This window comes from Heterodontus francisci, chromosome 49 (genome assembly GCF_036365525.1).
Source record: "Heterodontus francisci isolate sHetFra1 chromosome 49, sHetFra1.hap1, whole genome shotgun sequence".
Taxonomy (NCBI): domain Eukaryota; kingdom Metazoa; phylum Chordata; class Chondrichthyes; order Heterodontiformes; family Heterodontidae; genus Heterodontus; species Heterodontus francisci.
This window is the reverse complement of record NC_090419.1, coordinates 14,211,332-14,238,212: the sequence shown is the minus strand read 5'-3', so window position 1 is coordinate 14,238,212 and position 26,881 is coordinate 14,211,332. Positions and strand designations below refer to the sequence as shown.

Here is a 26,881-nt window from a genome sequence, read left to right as displayed (position 1 = left end):
TACCCATTTCCCCGATAACACTGTCCGTGTACAGTACAGAATAAGGAGTATATTAATCCTTTACCCATTTCCCCTGATAACACTGTCCCCCGTGTACAGTACAGAATAAGGAGTATATTAATCCTTTACCCATTTCCCCGATAACACTGTCCGTGTACAGTACAGAATAAGGAGTATATTAATCCTTTACCCATTTCCCCTGATAACACTGTCCCCCGTGTACAGTACAGAATAAGGAGTATATTAATCCTTTACCCATTTCCCTGATAACACTGTCCCCCGTGTACAGTACAGAATAAGGAGTATATTAATCCTTTACCCATTTCCCTGATAACACTGTCCGTGTACAGTACAGAATAAGGAGTATATTAATCCTTTACCCATTTCCCCGATAACACTGTCCCCCCGTGTACAGTACAGAATAAGGAGTATATTAATCCTTTACCCATTTCCCCGATAACACTGTCCCGTGTACAGTACAGAATAAGGAGTATATTAATCCTTTACCCATTTCCCCGATAACACTGTCCGTGTACAGTACAGAATAAGGAGTATATTAATCCTTTACCCATTTCCCCGATAACACTGTCCGTGTACAGTACAGAATAAGGAGTATATTAATCCTTTACCCATTTCCCCGATAACACTGTCCCGTGTACAGTACAGAATAAGGAGTATATTAATCCTTTACCCATTTCCCTGATAACACTGTCCGTGTACAGTACAGAATAAGGAGTATATTAATCCTTTACCCATTTCCCCGATAACACTGTCCCCCCGTGTACAGTACAGAATAAGGAGTATATTAATCCTTTACCCATTTCCCCGATAACACTGTCCCCCCGTGTACAGTACAGAATAAGGAGTATATTAATCCTTTACCCATTTCCCCGATAACACTGTCACCCGTGTACAGTACAGAATAAGGAGTATATTAATCCTTTACCCATTTCCCCGATAACACTGTCCGTGTACAGTACAGAATAAGGAGTATATTAATCCTTTACCCATTTCCCTGATAACACTGTCCCCCCGTGTACAGTACAGAATAAGGAGTATATTAATCCTTTACCCATTTCCCCGATAACACTGTCCGTGTACAGTACAGAATAAGGAGTATATTAATCCTTTACCCATTTCCCTGATAACACTGTCCCCCCGTGTACAGTACAGAATAAGGAGTATATTAATCCTTTACCCATTTCCCCGATAACACTGTCCGTGTACAGTACAGAATAAGGAGTATATTAATCCTTTACCCATTTCCCTGATAACACTGTCCCCCCGTGTACAGTACAGAATAAGGAGTATATTAATCCTTTACCCATTTCCCTGATAACACTGTCCCCCCGTGTACAGTACAGAATAAGGAGTATATTAATCCTTTACCCATTTCCCTGATAACACTGTCCCGTGTACAGTACAGAATAAGGAGTATATTAATCCTTTACCCATTTCCCTGATAACACTGTCCGTGTACAGTACAGAATAAGGAGTATATTAATCCTTTACCCATTTCCCCGATAACACTGTCCGTGTACAGTACAGAATAAGGAGTATATTAATCCTTTACCCATTTCCCCGATAACACTGTCCCGTGTACAGTACAGAATAAGGAGTATATTAATCCTTTACCCATTTCCCCGATAACACTGTCCGTGTACAGTACAGAATAAGGAGTATATTAATCCTTTACCCATTTCCCCGATAACACTGTCCCGTGTACAGTACAGAATAAGGAGTATATTAATCCTTTACCCATTTCCCCGATAACACTGTCCGTGTACAGTACAGAATAAGGAGTATATTAATCCTTTACCCATTTCCCCGATAACACTGTCCCCCGTGTACAGTACAGAATAAGGAGTATATTAATCCTTTACCCATTTCCCCGATAACACTGTCCGTGTACAGTACAGAATAAGGAGTATATTAATCCTTTACCCATTTCCCCGATAACACTGTCCGTGTACAGTACAGAATAAGGAGTATATTAATCCTTTACCCATTTCCCCGATAACACTGTCCCCGTGTACAGTACAGAATAAGGAGTATATTAATCCTTTACCCATTTCCCCGATAACACTGTCCGTGTACAGTACAGAATAAGGAGTATATTAATCCTTTACCCATTTCCCCGATAACACTGTCCCCCCGTGTACAGTACAGAATAAGGAGTATATTAATCCTTTACCCATTTCCCCGATAACACTGTCCCCCGTGTACAGTACAGAATAAGGAGTATATTAATCCTTTACCCATTTCCCCGATAACACTGTCCCCCGTGTACAGTACAGAATAAGGAGTATATTAATCCTTTACCCATTTCCCCGATAACACTGTCCGTGTACAGTACAGAATAAGGAGTATATTAATCCTTTACCCATTTCCCCGATAACACTGTCCCCCGTGTACAGTACAGAATAAGGAGTATATTAATCCTTTACCCATTTCCCCGATAACACTGTCCAGTGTACAGTACAGAATAAGGAGTATATTAATCCTTTACCCATTTCCCCGATAACACTGTCCCCCGTGTACAGTACAGAATAAGGAGTATATTAATCCTTTACCCATTTCCCCGATAACACTGTCCCGTGTACAGTACAGAATAAGGAGTATATTAATCCTTTACCCATTTCCCCGATAACACTGTCCGTGTACAGTACAGAATAAGGAGTATATTAATCCTTTACCCATTTCCCTGATAACACTGTCCCCCGTGTACAGTACAGAATAAGGAGTATATTAATCCTTTACCCATTTCCCTGATAACACTGTCCGTGTACAGTACAGAATAAGGAGTATATTAATCCTTTACCCATTTCCCCGATAACACTGTCCGTGTACAGTACAGAATAAGGAGTATATTAATCCTTTACCCATTTCCCCGATAACACTGTCCCCCCATGTACAGTACAGAATAAGGAGTATATTAATCCTTTACCCATTTCCCCGATAACACTGTCCCCCCGTGTACAGTACAGAATAAGGAGTATATTAATCCTTTACCCATTTCCCCGATAACACTGTCCCCCGTGTACAGTACAGAATAAGGAGTATATTAATCCTTTACCCATTTCCCCGATAACACTGTCCGTGTACAGTACAGAATAAGGAGTATATTAATCCTTTACCCATTTCCCTGATAACACTGTCCCCCCGTGTACAGTACAGAATAAGGAGTATATTAATCCTTTACCCATTTCCCTGATAACACTGTCCGTGTACAGTACAGAATAAGGAGTATATTAATCCTTTACCCATTTCCCCGATAACACTGTCCCCCGTGTACAGTACAGAATAAGGAGTATATTAATCCTTTACCCATTTCCCCGATAACACTGTCCCCCGTGTACAGTACAGAATAAGGAGTATATTAATCCTTTACCCATTTCCCTGATAACACTGTCCCCCCGTGTACAGTACAGAATAAGGAGTATATTAATCCTTTACCCATTTCCCCGATAACACTGTCCCGTGTACAGTACAGAATAAGGAGTATATTAATCCTTTACCCATTTCCCCGATAACACTGTCCCCCCGTGTACAGTACAGAATAAGGAGTATATTAATCCTTTACCCATTTCCCCGATAACACTGTCAGTGTACAGTACAGAATAAGGAGTATATTAATCCTTTACCCATTTCCCCGATAACACTGTCCGTGTACAGTACAGAATAAGGAGTATATTAATCCTTTACCCATTTCCCTGATAACACTGTCCCCCCCGTGTACAGTACAGAATAAGGAGTATATTAATCCTTTACCCATTTCCCTGATAACACTGTCCCCCCCGTGTACAGTACAGAATAAGGAGTATATTAATCCTTTACCCATTTCCCTGATAACACTGTCCGTGTACAGTACAGAATAAGGAGTATATTAATCCTTTACCCATTTCCCTGATAACACTGTCCGTGTACAGTACAGAATAAGGAGTATATTAATCCTTTACCCATTTCCCCGATAACACTGTCCGTGTACAGTACAGAATAAGGAGTATATTAATCCTTTACCCATTTCCCCGATAACACTGTCCGTGTACAGTACAGAATAAGGAGTATATTAATCCTTTACCCATTTCCCCGATAACACTGTCCCCCCGTGTACAGTACAGAATAAGGAGTATATTAATCCTTTACCCATTTCCCCGATAACACTGTCTCCCCGTGTACAGTACAGAATAAGGAGTATATTAATCCTTTACCCATTTCCCCGATAACACTGTCCCCCCCGTGTACAGTACAGAATAAGGAGTATATTAATCCTTTACCCATTTCCCTGATAACACTGTCCCCCCCGTGTACAGTACAGAATAAGGAGTATATTAATCCTTTACCCATTTCCCTGATAACACTGTCCCCCCGTGTACAGTACAGAATAAGGAGTATATTAATCCTTTACCCATTTCCCTGATAACACTGTCCGTGTACAGTACAGAATAAGGAGTATATTAATCCTTTACCCATTTCCCCGATAACACTGTCCGTGTACAGTACAGAATAAGGAGTATATTAATCCTTTACCCATTTCCCCGATAACACTGTCCGTGTACAGTACAGAATAAGGAGTATATTAATCCTTTACCCATTTCCCCGATAACACTGTCCCCCCGTGTACAGTACAGAATAAGGAGTATATTAATCCTTTACCCATTTCCCCGATAACACTGTCTCCCCGTGTACAGTACAGAATAAGGAGTATATTAATCCTTTACCCATTTCCCTGATAACACTGTCCGTGTACAGTACAGAATAAGGAGTATATTAATCCTTTACCCATTTCCCCGATAACACTGTCCGTGTACAGTACAGAATAAGGAGTATATTAATCCTTTACCCATTTCCCCGATAACACTGTCCCCCCGTGTACAGTACAGAATAAGGAGTATATTAATCCTTTACCCATTTCCCCGATAACACTGTCCCCCCGTGTACAGTACAGAATAAGGAGTATATTAATCCTTTACCCATTTCCCCGATAACACTGTCCGTGTACAGTACAGAATAAGGAGTATATTAATCCTTTACCCATTTCCCCGATAACACTGTCCCCCCGTGTACAGTACAGAATAAGGAGTATATTAATCCTTTACCCATTTACCTGATAACACTGTCCCCCCGTGTACAGTACAGAATAAGGAGTATATTAATCCTTTACCCATTTCCCCGATAACACTGTCCGTGTACAGTACAGAATAAGGAGTATATTAATCCTTTACCCATTTCCCCGATAACACTGTCCCCCCGTGTACAGTACAGAATAAGGAGTATATTAATCCTTTACCCATTTCCCCGATAACACTGTCCCCCCGTGTACAGTACAGAATAAGGAGTATATTAATCCTTTACCCATTTCCCCGATAACACTGTCCGTGTACAGTACAGAATAAGGAGTATATTAATCCTTTACCCATTTCCCCGATAACACTGTCCCCCCCGTGTACAGTACAGAATAAGGAGTATATTAATCCTTTACCCATTTACCTGATAACACTGTCCCCCCGTGTACAGTACAGAATAAGGAGTATATTAATCCTTTACCCATTTCCCCGATAACACTGTCCGTGTACAGTACAGAATAAGGAGTATATTAATCCTTTACCCATTTCCCCGATAACACTGTCCGTGTACAGTACAGAATAAGGAGTATATTAATCCTTTACCCATTTCCCCGATAACACTGTCCGTGTACAGTACAGAATAAGGAGTATATTAATCCTTTACCCATTTCCCCGATAACACTGTCCGTGTACAGTACAGAATAAGGAGTATATTAATCCTTTACCCATTTCCCTGATAACACTGTCCCCCCGTGTACAGTACAGAATAAGGAGTATATTAATCCTTTACCCATTTCCCCGATAACACTGTCCCCCCGTGTACAGTACAGAATAAGGAGTATATTAATCCTTTACCCATTTCCCCGATAACACTGTCCGTGTACAGTACAGAATAAGGAGTATATTAATCCTTTACCCATTTCCCTGATAACACTGTCCGTGTACAGTACAGAATAAGGAGTATATTAATCCTTTACCCATTTCCCTGATAACACTGTCCGTGTACAGTACAGAATAAGGAGTATATTAATCCTTTACCCATTTCCCCGATAACACTGTCCCCCCGTGTACAGTACAGAATAAGGAGTATATTAATCCTTTACCCATTTCCCCGATAACACTGTCCGTGTACAGTACAGAATAAGGAGTATATTAATCCTTTACCCATTTCCCCGATAACACTGTCCGTGTACAGTACAGAATAAGGAGTATATTAATCCTTTACCCATTTCCCTGATAACACTGTCCCCCCGTGTACAGTACAGAATAAGGAGTATATTAATCCTTTACCCATTTCCCCGATAACACTGTCCGTGTACAGTACAGAATAAGGAGTATATTAATCCTTTACCCATTTCCCCGATAACACTGTCCCCCCGTGTACAGTACAGAATAAGGAGTATATTAATCCTTTACCCATTTCCCCGATAACACTGTCCGTGTACAGTACAGAATAAGGAGTATATTAATCATTTACCCATTTCCCCGATAACACTGTCCGTGTACAGTACAGAATAAGGAGTATATTAATCCTTTACCCATTTCCCCGATAACACTGTCCCCCCGTGTACAGTACAGAATAAGGAGTATATTAATCCTTTACCCATTTCCCCGATAACACTGTCCCCCCGTGTACAGTACAGAATAAGGAGTATATTAATCCTTTACCCATTTCCCTGATAACACTGTCCGTGTACAGTACAGAATAAGGAGTATATTAATCCTTTACCCATTTCCCCGATAACACTGTCCCCCCGTGTACAGTACAGAATAAGGAGTATATTAATCCTTTACCCATTTCCCCGATAACACTGTCCCCCCGTGTACAGTACAGAATAAGGAGTATATTAATCCTTTACCCATTTCCCTGATAACACTGTCCCCCCGTGTACAGTACAGAATAAGGAGTATATTAATCCTTTACCCATTTCCCCGATAACACTGTCCGTGTACAGTACAGAATAAGGAGTATATTAATCCTTTACCCATTTCCCTGATAACACTGTCCGTGTACAGTACAGAATAAGGAGTATATTAATCCTTTACCCATTTCCCCGATAACACTGTCCCCCGTGTACAGTACAGAATAAGGAGTATATTAATCCTTTACCCATTTCCCCGATAACACTGTCCCCCCGTGTACAGTACAGAATAAGGAGTATATTAATCCTTTACCCATTTCCCCGATAACACTGTCCCCCCCGTGTACAGTACAGAATAAGGAGTATATTATTCCTTTACCCCTGTCATTGGGTATGTTATAAGATGTCCCTCCAGTTCTTACCTTCACAGGTCCTTCCATCGTTCAACATCTTATATCCTGCAAAGCAGGAGCAGGTGATGGACTGTTCCTCACTGGTACACAGCTGTGAGCAGGGATTGTTACCTGAGTTGAAACAGATAACACACAGTGAGCAGAGAAACCAACACGCTGAGGATATTATCTCAGTACTGAGGGAGCGCCGCACTGTCGGAGGGTCAGTACTGAGGGAGTGCCGCACTGTCGGAGGGTCAGTACTGAGGGAGCGCCGCACTGTCGGAGGGTCTGTACTGAGGGAGTGCCGCACTGTCGGAGGGTCAGTACTGAGTTCTCCCCAGGTCCTGGGGCCGATATTTATCCCTCAACCAACATCGCTAAAAACTGATTCTCTCGCTCATTATCACATTGCTGTTTGTGGGATCTTGCTGTGCGCAAATTGGCTGCTGCGTTTCCGACATGACAACAGTGACCTTACTTCAAAAGGATTTCATTGGCTGTGAGGCTCTCTGCGATGTCCTCAGGTGGTGAAAGGCGCTACAGAAATGCAAGTTTTTCTTATACTGACTTATTGGTTGGCTTTACGATTTATTTTTACCATCAAGTCCAGCGCTTTTCCCCGTGGCCGGTGACATACCTCGGCAGCCATGATCCAGCGCCGACGCAGAGGCCCGCGTCGGGCTCCCTCGTCCGTCCCCCTCTCCTCTGCCACCTCCTCCCGCGTCCACTTCTGCCGGGATCAGAGGGAAAGACGTTCAGTTGTTGGGACATACATGGAGGCAGGGGACATGGTGGGCGGTTCTGCCTGTATTCTCCCAGGTCAACCCAGCCTTGTCCCCTGTGCTCCCAGGTCAACCCAGCCTTGTCCCGTGCTCTCCCAGGTCAACCCAGCCTTGTCCCGTGCTCTCCCAGGTCAACCCAGTCTTGTCCCCTGTGCTCCCAGATCAACCCAGCCTTGTCCCGTGTTATCCCAGGTCAACCCAGTCTTGTCCCAGGCTCTCCCAGGTCCACCCGGTCCTAAGTTCTCCCAGATCCACTCAGCCTTGTGCCATGTTCTCCCAGGTCCACCCAGTCTTGTCCCAGGCTCTCCCAGGTCAACCCGGTCCCAAGTTCTCCCAGATCCACTCAGCCTTGTGCCATGTTCTCCCAGGTCCACCCAGTCTTGTCCCAGGCTCTCCCAGGTCAACCCGGTCCCAAGTTCTCCCAGATCCACTCAGCCTTGTGCCATGTTCTCCCAGGTCCACCCAGTCTTGTCCCAGGCTCTCCCAGGTCCACCCGGTCCTAAGTTCTCCCAGATCCACTCAGCCTTGTGCCATGCTCTCCCAGGTCCACCCAGCCTTGTCCCATGCTCTCCCAGGTCCACCCCAGTCTTGTCTCTCGCTCACCCAGCCCTTACCGGGGCCTTCGAGGTGAAAGAGCTCCCCCCCTCCCCCCACCCCGCCCGTAACTCACCGGCGGAAGCCGTCTCTGGTGGGCGCCTGGGCTCACGCCGATTGCTGGGCGAGGGGAGGTGGCTGCCCGACTCCGTGCAGCAGCTGGTGGGAACCCGCCCGCAGCCGCGTCCGAGGGCTGGAATCCGGTCGCACGGCACTCCGTGACTGCGGGCCCGGATACCCAGAGCACAACACTCGCAACAGCGCTGCAAATTCAAAGCAACACAAGAAAGACGGCCGTCAAACGCAGACTTTGAAAACGGCTCCGCTGGCAAAACCACCTCGGAAGCCTCCGTCCATCTCTCCCCCCAGTCTCAGCTCAGAGGCCACCTCTGCCCCCTCCCCCCCCACCGCCCCCCGCCCCGACCGGAGAGTCTCGGACACGGGGGGTCACAGACTCAGGATCAGGGTTTGGCCATTTCGGGCTGAGACAGGGAGAAATATCTCCACTCGGAGGGTTATAAACCTCTGGAAATAAACCTGACCCGGGAGAGCTGTGGATGATCAGGCATTGAGTACATTCGAGACTGAGATCAATAGATCCTTTTGGGCACGAGGGGGGAGTCGAGGGAGAGAGGGATAACGCGGGAAGGTGGAGTTGAGGGAGAAATTCTTGCTGAATGGCGAAGCAGAGGGATGGAGGGGCCGAATGGCCAACTCCTGCTCCCATTTCTTATGTTACTTGACTGTTCACATGACCTCCCACCTTGCTCCCTCGCAGGAGGGTGTCAAAGATCCCACCCACATCCCAATATTTATCCCTCAACCCAAATCACTAATCCGGGTGATTGTCACATGGCTGTTTGTGGGATCTTGCTGTGCGCAAATTGGCTGCTGCGTTTCCTACACTACAACAGTGACTGCACGTTTGCCTTTTCCTCACTCTCTCCCTCTCTACCCCTCCCCCCCCCGGATTGCTCGTGACAGGCTCCGGGAAGTGGGTCTTCTAATCCCGGGAAAGTTCGGGGTAATCCAGGAGGATATGCCAAGTACTTAGGCCATTAGGCCCATCTGCTCGGTGCTGGGGTTTCTGCTCGACGCGAGACCCCTCCCGCCCCCTCCCCACCCCCCCCATATCTTTCTGGAGAGGCTTCACCGGGTTTCAGGCAAGGGAGGGAGCAGGGGCAGGGGCTTCACCTTGTACACGTCTGATCCACAGGTGTCGTCGGGGGCCTCCCGTGTGCAGGGGCTGTTGCGGATCGCCGCAGCGACACCTGCCTGGCATTTCACCTCCTCCAGTGTGGACAGACAGCACTGCTCCTGCAACTCCCTGGGGAAACAAAATCACGGAGATACCCCTCAGTCTGGCACAGAAATCTTAATAACCGGGAGGAAATGAAGAGCTGGTGACAGCACCCAGCGTCGTCATCAGTCCCAGCATGTGTACACACTGCGTAACACACACACCGCGTAACACACACACACACACCGCGTAACACACACACACACACACACACCGCGTAACACACACACACACACCGCGTAACACACACACACACACCGCGTAACACACACACCGCGTAACACACACACACCGCGTAACACACACACACCGCGTAACACACACACACACACACCGCGTAACACACACACACACACCGCGTAACACACACACACACACCGCGTAACACACACACACACACCGCGTAACACACACACACACACACCGCGTAAAACACACACACACACACCGCGTAACACACACACACACACACCGCGTAACACACACACACACCGCGTAACACACACACACACACCGCGTAACACACACACACACACCGCGTAACACACACACACACCGCGTAAAACACACACACACACGGCGTAACACACACACACACACCGCGTAACACACACACACGGCGTAACACACACACACACACCGCGTAAAACACACACACACACCGCGTAACACACACACACACACCGCGTAAAACACACACACACACCGCGTAACACACACACACACACACACCGCGTAACACACACACACGGCGTAACACACACACACACACCGCGTAAAACACACACACACACCGCGTAAAACACACACACCGCGTAACACACAAACACACACCGCGTAACACACAAACACACACCGCGTAACACACAAACACACACCGCGTAACACACAAAAACACACCGCGTAACACACAAAAACACACCGCGTAACACACAAAAACACACCGCGTAACACACACACACACACACACACACCGCGTAACACACAAACACACACCGCGTAACACACAAAACACACCGCGTAACACACACACACACACCGCGTAACACACAAAAACACACCGCGTAACACACACACCGCATAACACACACACACACAAACACACCGCGTAACACACAAAAACACACCGCGTAACACACAAAAACACACCGCGTAACACACAAAAACACACCGCGTAACACACACACACACACACACCGCGTAACACACAAACACACACCGCGTAACACACAAAACACACCGCGTAACACACAAAACACACCGCGTAACACACACACACACACCGCGTAACACACAAAAACACACCGCGTAACACACAAAAACACACACCGCATAACACACACACACACAAACACACCGCGTAACACACAAAAACACACCGCGTAACACACAAAAACACACCGCGTAACACACAAAAACACACCGCGTAACACACACAAACACACCGCGTAACACACACAAACACACCGCGTAACACACAAACACACACCGCGTAACACACAAACACACACCGCGTAACACACAAACACACACCGCGTAACACACACACACCGCATAACACACACACACACACCGCGTAACACACACACACACAAACACACCGCGTAACACACAAAAACACACCGCGTAACACACACAAACACACCGCGTAACACACACAAACACACCGCGTAACACACAAACACACACCGCGTAACACACAAACACACACCGCGTAACACACACACACACACACACAGCGTAACACACACACACACACAAACACACCGCGTAACACACACACACACAAACACACCGCGTAACACACACACACACACCGCGTAACACACACACACACACCGCGTAACACACACACACACACCGCGTAACACACACACACACACACCGCGTAACACACACACACACAAACACACCGCGTAACACACAAACACACAACCGCGTAACACACACACACACAAACACACCGCGTAACACACACACACAAAAACACACCGCGTAACACACAAACACACACCGCGTAACACACAAACACACACCGCGTAACACACACACAACCGCGTAACACACACACAACCGCGTAACACACACACACACACACACACCGCGTAACACACACACACAGCGTAAAACACACACACACCGCGTAACACACACACACACACACACCTCGTAACACACAAAAACACACCGCGTAACACACACACAGCGTAACACACACACACACAGCGTAAAACACACACACACCGCGTAAAACACACACACACCGCGTAAAACACACACACACCGCGTAAAACACACACACACCGCGTAAAACACACACACACCGCGTAAAACACACACACACCGCGTAAAACACACACACACAACCGCGTAACACACACAACCGCGTAACACACACAACCGCGTAACACACACACACACACACACACCGCGTAACACACACACAACCGCGTAACACACACACAGCGTAACACACACACACACAGCGTAAAACACACACACACAGCGTAAAACACACACACACAGCGTAAAACACATACACACACACCTCGTAACACACACACACCGCGTAACACACATACACACACCGCGTAACACACACACACACACACACCGCGTAACACACACACACACACACCGCGTAACACACACACACACAAACACACCGCGTAACACACAAACACACAACCGCGTAACACACACACACACAAACACACCGCGTAACACACACACACAAAAACACACCGCGTAACACACAAACACACACCGCGTAACACACAAACACACACCGCGTAACACACACACAACCGCGTAACACACACACAACCGCGTAACACACACACAACCGCGTAACACACACACACACACACACCGCGTAACACACACACACAGCGTAAAACACACACACACCGCGTAACACACACACACACACACACCTCGTAACACACAAAAACACACCGCGTAACACACACACAGCGTAACACACACACACACAGCGTAAAACACACACACACCGCGTAAAACACACACACACCGCGTAAAACACACACACACCGCGTAAAACACACACACACCGCGTAAAACACACACACACAACCGCGTAACACACACAACCGCGTAACACACACAACCGCGTAACACACACAACCGCGTAACACACACACACACACACACCGCGTAACACACACACAACCGCGTAACACACACACAGCGTAACACACACACACACAGCGTAAAACACACACACACAGCGTAAAACACACACACACAGCGTAAAACACATACACACACACCTCGTAACACACACACACCGCGTAACACACATACACACACCGCGTAACACACATACACACACACCTCGTAACACACACACACACACACCGCGTAACACACACACACACACACCGCGTAACACACACACACACACACCTCGTAACACACACACACACACACCTCGTAACACACACACACACACACCTCGTAACACACACACCGCGTAACACACATACACACACACCTCGTAACACACATACACACACACCGCGTAACACACATACACACACACCTCGTAACACACATACACACACCGCGTAACACACACACACACCTCGTAACACACACACACACCTCGTAACACACACACACACACACCTCGTAACACACACACACACACACCTCGTAACACACACACACACAGCGTACCGCATAACACACACGCGCGCGCACCGCATAACACACACGCGCGCGCACCGCATAACACACACGCGCGCGCACCGCATAACACACACGCGCGCGCACCGCATAACACACACGCGCGCGCACCGCATAACACACACGCGCGCGCACCGCATAACACACACGCGCGCGCACCGCATAACACACACGCGCGCGCCGCATAACACACACACACGCGCACCGCATAACACACACACGCGCGCACCGCATAACACACACACGCGCGCACCGCATAACACACACACGCGCGCACCGCATAACACACACACGCACCGCATAACACACACACGCACCGCATAACACACACACGCACCGCATAACACACACACGCACCGCATAACACACACACGCACCGCATAACACACACACGCGCACCGCATAACACACACACGCGCACCGCATAACACACACACGCGCACCGCATAACACACACACGCGCACCGCATAACACACACACGCGCACCGCATAACACACACACGCGCACCGCATAACACACACACGCGCACCGCATAACACACACACGCACCGCATAACACACACACGCACCGCATAACACACACACGCACCGCATAACACACACACACACACCGCATAACACACACACACACACCGCATAACACACACACACACACCGCATAACACACACACACACACCGCATAACACACACACACACACCGCATAACACACACACACACACCGCATAACACACACACACACACCGCATAACACCGCGTAAAAAATACACCGCGTAAAACACGCACACCGCGTAACATAGAGATAGGGAGGGTTGTAGGGGCTGGAGGAGGTTACAGAGATAGGGAGGGTTGTAGGGCTGGAAGAGGTTACAGAGATAGGGAGGGTTGTAGTGGCTGGAAGAGGTTACAGAGATAGGGAGGGTTGTAGGGCTGGAAGAGGTTACAGAGATAGGGAGGGTTGTAGGGCTGGAAGAGGTTACAGAGATAGGGAGGGTTGTAGGGCTGGAAGAGGTTACAGAGATAGGGAGGGTTGTAGGGCTGGAAGAGGTTACAGAGATAGGGAGGGTTGTAGGGGCTGGAGGAGGTTACAGATATAGGGAGGGTTGTAGGGCTGGAAGAGGTTACAGAGATAGGGAGGGTTGCAGGGGCTGGAGGAGATTACAGATATAGGGAGGGTTGTAGGGCTGGAAGAGGTTACAGAGATAGGGAGGGTTGTAGGGGCTGGAAGAGGTTACAGAGATAGGGAGGGTTGTAGTGGCTGGAGGAGGTTACAGATATAGGGAGGGTTGTAGGGCTGGAAGAGGTTACAGAGATAGGGAGGGTTGTAGGGCTGGAAGAGGTTACAGAGATAGGGAGGGTTGCAGGGGCTGTAGGAGGTTACAGATATAGGGAGGGTTGTAGGGCTGGAAGAGGTTACAGAGATAGGGAGGGTTGTAGGGGCTGGAAGAGGTTACAGAGATAGGGAGGGTTGTAGTGGCTGGAGGAGGTTACAGAGATAGGGAGGGTTGTAGGGCTGGAGGGGGTTACAGAGATAGGGAAGGTTGTAGGGCTGGAAGAGGTTACAGAGATAGGGAGGGTTGTAGGGCTGGAAGAGGTTAGAGAGATAGGGAGGGTTGCAGGGCTGGAGGGGGTTACAGAGATAGGGAGGGTTGTAGGGCTGGAAGAGGTTACAGAAATAGGGAGGGTTGTAGGGCTGGAAGTGGTTACAGAGATAGGGAGGGTTGTAGGGCTGGAAGTGGTTACAGAGACAGGGAGGGTTGTAGGGCTGGAGGGGGTTACAGAGATAGGGAGGGTTGCAGAGCTGGAAGAGGTTACAGAGATAGGGAAGGTTGTAGGGCTGGAAGAGGTTACAGAGATAGGGAGGGGCGAGGGCCATGGAGGGATTTGGAAACAGGGATTAGAATTTTAAAATCAAACTGTTGCTTAACTGGGAGCCGATGTAGGTCAGCGAGCACGGGGGTGATTGTTGCCAACAGTCTGCTTCAGCCTCAGGCTGTTGCCAGGGAGAGGGATGGAGTCAGTAGCTAGGGAACGGAGTGTGTTGTAGGGATCGAAAACAATGGCTTCAGTCTTCCCGATATTCAATTGGATTAAATTTCTGCCCATCCAGAACTGGATGTTGGGTAAGAAGGTAGGTCAGCGGGCACAGGGGGTGATGGGTGAACGGGGCTTGGCACAGGTTGGGACATCAAGGTTACGGACCGTCAGGGTCAGCCTCAGAGCATTACCAGGGAGAGGGACGGGATTGGTGACCAGGGAACAGAGTTTGGAGCGGGATTCAAAGGCAATGGCTTCGGTCTTTGAAATGTTTAGTCGGAGGAAATGTCTGCTCATCCAGTACTGGATGTCGGATAAGCAGTCTGATAATTCAGAGACAGCGGAGGAGTCGAGAGAGGTGGTGGTGAGGTAGAGCTGGGTGTCGTCAGTGTACATGTGAAAACTAACATTGTGCTTTCGGATGATGTCGCCGAGGGGCAGCACGTAGATGAGAAATAGGAGGGGGCCGAGGATAAATCCTTGGGGGACACTAGAGGTAGCGGTGCGGGAGCAGGAAGAGAAGCCAATTCTCCGGCTACGATGAGATAGATAAGAACGGAACCAGGTGAGAGCAGTCGCACCCGGCTGGACGACAGCGGAGAGGCGGTGGAGGAGGATGGTGTGGTCATCCGTGTCAAAGGGTGCAGCAGGTCGAGGAGGGAAAGTTTATCTTCATCAGTCACACAGGATGTCATTTATGTCTTTGCTAAGAGCTGTCTCGGTACTGAGGCAGAGGTGGGGGGGGGAGCCGGATAGGAGGGATTCGAAGGCGGAGTTCTGGGAAAGATGGGCACGGATTTGGGAGGCAACAACACGTTCAAGGACGTTGGAGAGGAAAGGGAGGTTGGAGATGGGACGGTAGTTTGCAAGGATAATGGGGAGGGTGGGGGAGTAGGGGGGGGTCAAGGGTTGTTCTTTTTGAGAAGAAAAAAGACAGCAGATTTAAAGGAGGGGGTGAAGACACACGGCGGCACCAACTCCTGCCGAAGGATCCCTGAGTTGTGAAAATGCAGGGTCCAACACCATCAGGGAAGGGCTTCCAGAGTGAAGTAAAGGTAAACAGACCTGCACAGCTCAGAGTCCCCTCCGTGCGGCAAATCCTTCAGGCATTTGCCATCCTCGGCCGCACGGTGATGCCCTGTAGCACAGCAATAGGCCAGAGACTCGTCCAGCACGGCTGCAGAAAACAAACCCGAAACACGGGGTCAATCCAAGCAAAGCAAAACATCAAACCAAGTGCAGGGAGCGGTCAGCGGAGAGTGGTCAGGAAGGGACCAGTCAACAGAGCGGGCAGGGAGGGACCAGTCAGCGGAGAGCGGGCATGGAGGGACCGGTCAACAGAGCGGGCAGGGAGAGACCGGTCAACAGAGCGGGCAGGCCGTTAACAGAGAGGCTGCCCGCCCACCCCAACTGTACCAGGGGCGGGACCTGGCCCCTCCCGGCCGGGTCGCGCAGACGTCGAGGGCCGGGCTGGACGTTTGCCGCCTCCCGCGAGATGCCTGGGGGGGGGGGGGGAGGTGGGGCGGCCAGGTCTGCTCGGAGCTCGCGGGCTTGTCGAACCTGCAGCCAGCATTTCGACTGGGTGGGTCGTCGCACTGCAGACCACGACCCCTTTCCCCTCCATCCCTTCTCCAAGCCCCTCCAGTTCCACTCCCTCAAACCGCAACCACCCCCCCCCCCCTCCCGCCGCTCACCTCTCTTGCCGTCGCTTGACGTCTCCCTCTCGTCCGTCTCCTCCCGGCGGTCATGCTGCTGGCCCCCAGCCGGGTCCTTCTGGTCGGACAGGACCCCGTCGGTCGGCCCCTCGAGCCGCCCTCCCTCCTGCCCGCAGTCCGGGTCCTCGCTGCACGTCAGGGAGCCCGAGCCGAGGCACTGGCAGACAGTGCAGGGCTCCACGCGGAACGAGTGCCCCACCGGGTACTGCTCCCCGCTACTCACGCAGCCCATCCCGGCGCACTGGGGACACCCGTCTTGGGGCTGGTACGTCCTGATACAGTTCTTGGGGAGCTCGGGACAGGGGATGAAGCTGCAGTCGATCCTCCCGCCCCCCTCCGGGCACTTGCACTCGGTGCTCCCGCCGTCCACGTAGTAGGAGGCGCCGGCTGGGATCTTGCCACCCCTGTAGCCAGCCCGCAGGCAGTCGTAATACATGTAGCCCTGGCACTCACAGCCCACCCGCACGCAACTGGCACAGCACGCGCCGGCCTCCAGGGTCTCCTCAATGCAGTTCTCCAACGGGGGGCACTGCACGCCCGTGCAGTCCCGCTGGCCGAGAGCGCTCGTCAGTGCCAGGGCAAGGCACAGCAAGATCCCGCCAGAGACAGTCAGCGAGCCCCTTCCCTCCAGAACGGCCATGACTTGGAAAGCTGTGGGAGAGATCGAGACGTGTCAGCAGATGTCACTGGGTTAGATAGGGTGTAAAACTCCCTATCCTCATCAAACACTCCCAGGACTGGTACAGCACGGGGGTTAGATACAGAGTAAAGCTCCCTCTACACTGTCCCCCATCAAACACTCCCAGGACAGGTACAGCACGGGGTTAGATACAGAGTAAGGCTCCCTCTACACTGTCCCCCATCAAACACTCCCCAGGACAGGTACAGCACGGGGTTAGATACAGAGTAAAGCTCCCTCTACACTGTCCCCCATCAAACACTCCCAGGACAGGTACAGTACGGGGTTAGATACAGAGTAAGGCTCCCTCTACACTGTCCCCCATCAAACACTCCCAGGACAGGTACAGTACGGGGTTAGATACAGAGTAAAGCTCCCTCTACACTGTCCCCATCAAACACTCCCAGGACAGGTACAGCACTGGGATTGGCTGGTCAATTTGGGAAGCACTTCCTGCCAGCAATCAGGGGGAACAGCTGCACCTGTGCTGCAGCAACTGCAACTGGAGAGGAGAGAGGAGACTAGAGTTACTGCAGAGAGGTGACTGTAGACAGCTGTATTTACTGTGGAACTGTTGCACTTTTTCAAGATTAAGAAGACCTGCAAGTCATTTTGGAGAGGTGGGTGTTGGAGCACCAGAGAACTGTTGGTTGTTTGGACTGTTGGGGGAGGGAGAAGGCACCGGAAGATCCAGGGGTGGGGCTGCCAAATTCTATAGGGAGCCCCTGTACGAGCTCTTGTGTTTATCAGCCATCCTGCACAAAAGGGGCTCCCTCCCCACCCCCAACTGTGTGGCTCGGGACGGCTGGAGCTGCCCGGCTGAAGAAAATCCTTACACAACAACAGAAAAGGGAGAGAACCGGGCGGCTCTAACCGACCTGGGCGAAGAACCCTCCCCTAACTGGAAGAGTGGAGTGTCGACTCTGCAGGAAGGTGCTCCAACCACCAAGTGAACTGTAACATCCTTGCAGCTGTTCTCTCTCTTCCATCACTCGGCCACCTATCCTCTCCTCTCCTTGTCCTTTTCAGCCCTATCCTCCTCTATTCCCATCCCCCACTCCCCCATCATATTGTTTGTGTTTAAGAAAACTGTCGTGTGCTTTGTTTCTTGGGGGTGGGCGTAGCTCTGCGACCCCATGGCAAGCCCCTCTTCGCCGGTGGCGGGGCCTTCCCGTTCATATGCTGCTGCGGCTGCTGCAGCTGCACCTGTTGCCCCGTCACCGTTTGCTTTATTAACATCGAAGCATGGGGTCAAGAGCTACGTCCACCCGAACATGACTATCGAGGCATGCGTGAAAGCAATGGCCGAGGTTGTTGGCCCTTCGGCCATTGTTGCAGCCTCTAAAATGTACGGGAAGGCAGTGTTTTTCCTGAAGACCGAGCGGGCGGTGTCCCTGGCTCTGAGCAAGGGGCTCACCGTGGGCGGGACCTTTCTGCCAGTGGACCCCCTGGAGGCCACTGCGCAAAGGCTCATTTTATCCAATGCCCCACCCTTCATCCCTGGTGAGCTCCTCCTTCCCCACCTGCACCATCTGGGGGAGGTAAAGACGGGGCTCACCCCAGTCCCGCTCGGTCTTCGGGAGAACAGCCTCCGACACGTGTACTCCTTCCGCCGCCAGTTATTCATACAGCTGGCGCGGGAGGAGGTGACAGAGGGCCACTTCAATGTAGAATTCCAGGGGACGGCCTACCGCGTCTTCTGGACCTTGGACGGGGTGCGGTGCCATGTCTGTAAGGGGGTGGGGCATGTTCGTAAGAACTGCCCCAACCTCCCGGCTGCCAACTCCAACTCAGCGGCCCAGGGTGGCGACGCTGCACCTCCTCCCACCCCCCACTACACCACCACCAGATACCATTCAGTCGGTACCGGAGGCTGTGGTTTTCACAGCCTCCGGCAGGGAGGGGGGTGACCGTCCAAGTGGAAGGAAGGCGCGGAGGAGAAATAAACATTGAGAGGCGCGTCCCCTGGATATCGTGACACTACCCGAGCCTGAGCTCAGCCCAAGGCCCGATTTCGGGAAGTCAACTTGCCCCAGGGCTGGGCTCAGGCCCAGGGTGAATAAAAAAAAGGAGAGTGTGGAGGTGGAGGCCTCTGATGATATGGAGGTCTCTGAGCCTCCGCACACAACTTGGAAAAAGAGGAGAAGGCACCCCTCCACAGAGGTAACAAGGGGCCCTGAGGCTCAGGGCCCATCTGTTGGAGGGGAGCTGTCTCCTGTTTCGGGTCCCCAGGTTTCCCCTACCGCCACCACCAAGGCTGCAAAGTCCGGGCAGGAGCACTCTATTCCTCAGGATGGAGAGGAGGGGAAGGCCCCGGTACTTGAGGCCCCTCCTGAAGGAGTAAGTGGGGCCCTGCTTGTGGTGGGGGAGCCTGGGGACGCCGCCCATTCTGCCACTGCTACTGGGTCGGGTGCCCTGAATGAAGGGGAGGGCGAGGCCCCAGAGGGTCGGGCCTCCCAGCCGGAGTCCACCAACCAGGAGACACCCGACCCAGTTATAACTGAGAATGCTGCCCCATCTGCTGGGCCTGTGGGTGCTGGCGGAGCGGGCGATAGCCTCCTCCCTCCGCCTCCAGTCTCGGCTCCGGCTGGTTTCCCGGAGTCCGGAACTTCTGTCTCCCCTGGACCACTCATTGGCCTGGGGACGGAGGTGGAGGGGGGTCCTGAACCGCTGGTGCCTACAGGCTCCAGTTTCACAATAGAACCCAGAGAGGACTCCTCCGCCATCGATCCTGGGGGTGGGATCGTGACGGAGGCGGGACCAGCTGGCGCGGCCGGGACGTCCGCCCCACAGTGTGTGGTGGACGTGTCGGCCGCTGGCGGTGACGACCCGGAGGAGGATGGGGATTCGGTGCGGGGCACGGAGGATGATCTTGATTCCATCGCCAGTGAGGTGGTGGAGTCCCTCGTGCCTCCCACCGAATCTCCTCTCATCCCCACGGCGGAACTCCGGGATTTCCTCGCCGCTTGCAGGGGTTGCCGCAATAAAGTTCAGCTGGCCCTCGACCGTTGGTCGAATCTGGCGCTGATCATACAGTCCGTCCGTGCCACCCTTAAGATAGCGGGCAAGCGCGCGGACGTGAAACTGGTTGAGAGGCGCCGTTTTAATGTGTTCCTCAATGGGTTGCTGGGGGAGTGGAGGGCCAGGTGCACTTCCACTCCCTCCTCACAGTGAGGTGTTGGTGACGGGTTTTAAGTACCTTTGACATGAAGATAACCATAGCCAGCCTCAACATCAAGGGCAGCAGGGGGTCTCACCGCAGATTTCACAATCTCTCAGTCCTCAGGGAAGGGAGATACGCGGTGAGCTTTCTGCAGGAAACCCACATCGTTCCGGGAGACGAAGCCACCTGGCTCCTGGAGTGGCAGGGTGGGGTCTACATGAGTCACCTCACCCCTATTTCTAATGGGGTGGCTATCTTGTTGGCCCCAACTTTTCAGCCGGAGATCTTGGGGGTCAAGGAGCTAGTGCCGGGCCGCTTGCTCCACCTCGCCGTTCGCCTGGGTAGCGTGCCGCTCCACTTTGTGAACGTGTACGCGCCCAGACCCGGCGCGTTGCAAGCGCGCTTCTTTGAAGAAGTGTCCGCTCTCTTGAGCTCCATCGATAGCGGCAAGTGCATCATCCTCGGGGGGGATTTTAACTGCACCCTCGAGGTGGGGGATCGCTCCGGTCCCCAGCGCGGCCAAGCATCGGTGGAGAAGTTGAGGGGACTGATCAGCTCCCTTAACTTGGTGGACGTCTGGCGGAATCTCCATCCCGACTCCAGCGCCTTCACGTGGAGGTCTGGAGGAGGGGGGTCGCGAATCGACCACCTCTACATTTCGCAGGCGTACGTCTCCCGCGTTTCGGCGGCCTCCATGCGGCTGGTGCCGTGCTCGGACCACCGCCTGGTGTGGGCGGAGTTCACTCCGCTCCGCACGCGGGCGGGGTCCGCGTACTGGCACTTTAACAACCGGCTGCTGGAGGACGTGCGATTTCGGGACTCGTTCTGTCGATTCTGGGCCAACTGGAGAAGGAAGCAGGGGGGCTTCATATGGTGGGACTCACATCTGCGTCTTCTGTCAGGAGTACGCGAAGGGGTCGACCAAGAGGCGGGAAGCCGAGATCGGGCGCCTTGAGAGGGAGGTGCTCGACTTGGAGTCCCGCCTCGGTCATGCCGTCGTGGACCCGGCTCTGTGGCAGGCGTACAAAGAGAAGAAGGGCGCGCTGAGGGACCTGCAGCTCATAGGGTCCCGAGGCGCGTACGTGAGGTCGCGGATCCAGATCCTGGAAGATTTGGACCGCGCCTCTCCCTTCTTCTACTCGTTGGAAAAATGGCGGGGGGTCCGTAAGCAGCTCGTCGAGCTGCTGGCCGACGACGGATCCTCCATCACGGATCCGGAGGGAATGGGCCTCCTGGTCCGGACTTATTACAGTGCGTTGTTCTCTCCGGATCCGTCCAGCGAGGATGCGCGCAGAGTTTTGTGGGAGGACCTGCCGCAGGTCAGCCCGGAGGACGCCGAAGGATTGGAGTCTCCGCTCACGTTGGCGGAGCTGACTGGCGCCCTCCACCAGCTCTCGAGGGGCAAATCCCCAGGGCTGGATGGGTTGACCGTGGAGTTCCTCAGGGCGTTCTGGGACGTCCTGGGGGACGATTACGCGCGGGTCCTGGGGGAAAGCCTGGTGACCGGGGAGATGCCCCTCTCGTGGCGCAGGGCGGTCATCGTCCTGCTGCCGAAGAGGGGCGATCTCCGCCTGCTTAAAAACTGGCGTCCGGTCTCCCTCCTCAGCACGGATTATAAGATCTTTGCCCGGGCTATGTCTACCCGCCTGGGCTCCGTGCTGGCCCACATGATCCAACCCGACCAGTCCTACACGGTCCCGGGCCGGTCCATCCAGGACAACATCCACCTGATCCATCTTTCCCAGAGGACTGGTCAGTCGGTCGCCTTTCTCTCCCTCGATCAGGAGAAGGCGTTCGACAGGGTGGATCACGATTACCTTTTCGGGACTCTGCGCGCTTTCGGACTCGGGCCGCATTTCGTGGCCCGGGTCCGACTTTTATACGCCGCCGCAGAGTGTCTAGTCAAAGTTAACGGGTCCTTGACGGCGCCCCTTCGATTTGGGAGAGGAGTGCGTCAGGGATGCCCCATGTCCGGCCAATTGTATACCATCTGCGTGGAGCCCTTCCTGTGCCTGCTTCGCAGGAGGTTGACGGGATTGGCTCTGCGCGAGCCGGCCATGCGGGTCGTCCTCTCGGCTTACGCCGACGACGTGCTCCTCGCAATCACAGATCCCGTTGACTTGCGGAGGATGCGCGACTGCCAGCAGACCTTTTCTGCCGCGTCCTCCGCGAGGATCAATTGGGAGAAATGTTCCGGACTCCTGGTTGGTCAGTGGCGGGTGGACTCCAAGCCGGAGGAGATGACACCTTTTGCGTGGAGCACCACGCACCTCCTCTATCTGGGAGTCCACCTTAGCCCCACTGAGGAAGCCTGGCCGGCAAACTGGCAGGAGTTGGAGGCGAAAGTCACCGCTCGGCTGGGGCGCTGGACAGGACTGCTCCGAGTGCTTTCCTACAGGGGCCGAGCGTTGGTCATAAACCAACTGGTGGCCTCCATGCTGTGGTACCGGTTGGTCACTTTGGCCCCGCCCCCTGTATTTGCCACCAAGATCCAGAAGAAACTCGTCGATTTCTTCTGGGGCAAGAGGAAACACTGGGTCTCTGCCGCGGTCCTGAGTCTCCCGATCGAGGAGGGCGGTCAGTCGCTGGTGTGCGCCCGCACCCAGGCTGCGACTCTCCGCCTTCGGACCCTGCAGAGATACCTGTACGTCGAGCGTCCTCCCAGATGGTGTGCGCTGGCGACGTATTTTTTCCGCCAGTGTCACTGCCTTCAAGACGACACGCAGCTCCCGGTGGAGTCCGTTAGCCGCGCCTCTCTGAGGGAGTTGCCTGTCTTTTACCGGGATCTTTTCCGAGTCTGGAACATGGTCGCCTCCAGTCAGGGCGCTCCCCCGTCGGCGGAGGAGAGCGCCTCGGCTGTCCGGGCGGCCGACTCCGGGGACGGTCCGGCGGGCGGAGGAGTAGCCGAAACCCCCGGGACGCCCCTCACTGCGGGTGGCGAGGGGGCTCGGGAGTGCGGAGCGATCCCGGCCGAGCTGACCATCGCTCGGCCGGAACTGCTCATCGGACCCAGGCCCCGAAACCCTCCTCGGGAGCCGGTCCCGCACAACCCGAGCCGCCTCTCGGAAATGCCCTCCGTGCCATTCCAATCGGCGCAGAGGGGTTTCCTGTATGGGCTGCTCCTGCACACTCTCCACTTCCTCGCCCTCGTCAGCCGACTGGACACGCCCTGGCGGTCCGCGTTGCCATCTGGCGGCGAGGGGAAACCCCGATGGAGGTCTCTCTACGCGGGAGTCTTCCCCCTTTACATCGGGGACCTGGGGTGGAGGGTGCTGCACAGAGCAGTCCCGTGCAATAGGCTTTTAAGTAGGTTCACGGACTCCCAGGCCAGCTGTACTTTCTGCGGCCTGGACGAGTCCGTGTTCCACATTTATATGGAGTGTGCGAGGTTGCAGCCCCTATTTGAGTATCTGAAGGGGCTGCTCCTCAAATTCTGGCTGCACTTCAGTCCCACGCTCCTGATCTTTGGGCACCCGGTGCGGAGGGGCTTGGGTCGGGAGGAGGATCTCGTCGGTCTGCTCCTGGGCCTGGCCAAGGTGGCAATTCACAGGTCCAGGTTGCGGGCCGTCGGGGGGTCCGTCCTCCCCGATTGCCTGCCCCTCTTCCGCGGTTACGTTCGCGCCCGGGTGTCCCTGGAAAAGGAGCATGCGGTGTCCGCCGGTACGCTTGAGGCCTTCCGCGACCGGTGGGCACCGCAGGGACTGGAGTGCATCGTCGACGCCGAGAATGGCATTTTAATTTGAGTTTTCATTTCACTTATCTGTTTTTAATAAAGTTATTTTATAAAATGTATATAAAGGGGGCCTCCCTAATGCAGGTGCGACCATCAATTGTCTGAGTTCCCCCCTTCAGTTCAATAAACTCAGCGCAGGTCAGGGTTGGCACCCTGACATCTGCTCAGTATCTGCTTGGTCTGTGCAGCTCAGGTCCAGTGATCTACTGATATCTGATGTTGCACTGTTGTGAGACCCCTCGACTCCACCCCTCTCCCTGGCTGCTGTCTGAGGCTGCACCAGTCAGTTCGCAAGCTTGCCGAACCTCTTTGACCCCGAGATGAGCTTCCAACCTCAAATCCTCCCCATAGCTAAGACTGCCTGTTTCAGCCCGACTCTGCCCTTGCCTCAGCACATCGGCTGCTGAAACCCTCATCCCTACCTTCGTTACCTCTGGACTTGAATATTCCGACGTTCTCCTGGCTGCTCTCCCACGTTCTACCCCCCCCCCCCCACCCCTCAACTTGAGCCGATCTAAAACTCTGCGACCTGTATCCTAACTCGCACCGAATCCCGTTCACCCATCACTCCCCGCCCCCCAGTTCTCCCGGGTTGACACCGGCTCCCAGTCTAGTCACTCCTCGACTTTTCAAATCCCTCCATGGCCCCTCGCTTCCCCCCGCCCCCCCCCCCCCATCTCTGTATCCTCCTCCAGTCCCGACAACCCTCCGAGATCTCTGCGCTCCTTCAATTCCGGCCCCTTGACCATCCCCCCCCGATTCCCATCGCTCCACCATTGGCGGCCGTGCCTTCAGCTGCCTGGGGGGCTCCTAAGCTCTGGAATTCCCCTCCCTAAACCTCTCCGCCTCTCTCTCTCCTCTTTTTAGACATTCCCTTAATATCCGACCAAGCTTTCGGCCACCTGTCCTAATTCCCTTGGGCAGCTCGGTGCCGAGTTCTGCTTGCTAATGCTCCTGCGTTTTGGGAGCTTTCACAACGTCCCATTGTACCTGAGTAATCGCAGGATTGCATCCATGCAGGGGAGGCGCTCCAGAAACCATGCAGGGGAGGCGCTCCAGAAACCATGCAGGGGAGGCGCTCCAGAAACCATGCCAGCCGGGAGATTATCGTGTGAGGGAATCACAGACACAGACCCACGTCCCATCACCGTGTGGGGGAATCACAGACACAGACCTACGTCCCATCACCGTGTGGGGGAATCACAGACACTGACCCACGTCCCATCACCGTGTGGGGGAATCACAGACACTGACCCACGTCCATCACCGTGTGGGGGAATCACAGACACAGACCCACGTCCATCACCGTGTGGGGGAATCTCAGACACAGACCCACGTTCCATCACCGTGTGGGGGAATCACAGACACTGACCCACGTCCCATCACCGTGTGGGGGAATCACAGACACTGACCCACGTCCCATCACCGTGTGGGGGAATCACAGACACAGACCCACGTCCCATCACCGTGTGGGGGAATCACAGACACTGACCCACGTCCCATCACCGTGTGGGGGAATCACAGACACAGACCCACGTCCATCACCGTGTGGGGGAATCTCAGACACAGACCCACGTTCCATCACCGTGTGGGGGAATCACAGACACTGACCCACGTCCCATCACCGTGTGGGGGAATCACAGACACAGACCTACGTCCCATCACCGTGTGGGGGAATCACAGACACAGACCCACGTCCCATCACCGTGTGGGGGAATCTCAGACACAGACCCACGTCCCATCACCGTGTGGGGGAATCACAGACACTGACCCACGTTCCATCACCGTGTGGGGGAATCACAGACACTGACCCACGTTCCATCACCGTGTGGGGGAATCACAG

At 53.0% G+C, this 26,881-nt stretch overlaps 1 protein-coding gene across 3 annotated transcripts in view; it reads right to left on the bottom strand.

Annotated features, from left to right (window-relative positions):
• The window catches only part of LOC137358257 (fibulin-1-like), a 94,789-nt gene that overhangs the window by 55,613 nt on the left and 12,295 nt on the right, over positions 1-26,881 (bottom strand). For all 3 annotated transcript variants that reach the window (XM_068024158.1, XM_068024159.1, XM_068024160.1), the window contains exons 3-8: positions 17,443-18,114; positions 16,814-16,925; positions 9,894-10,026; positions 8,776-8,962; positions 7,961-8,053; positions 7,351-7,452 (exon numbers count right to left, since the gene is read on the bottom strand). In XM_068024158.1, the coding sequence (XP_067880259.1) occupies positions 7,351-7,452; positions 7,961-8,053; positions 8,776-8,962; positions 9,894-10,026; positions 16,814-16,925; positions 17,443-18,114 (1,299 nt within the window). The remainder of the gene's footprint in view (positions 1-7,350; positions 7,453-7,960; positions 8,054-8,775; positions 8,963-9,893; positions 10,027-16,813; positions 16,926-17,442; positions 18,115-26,881) is intronic.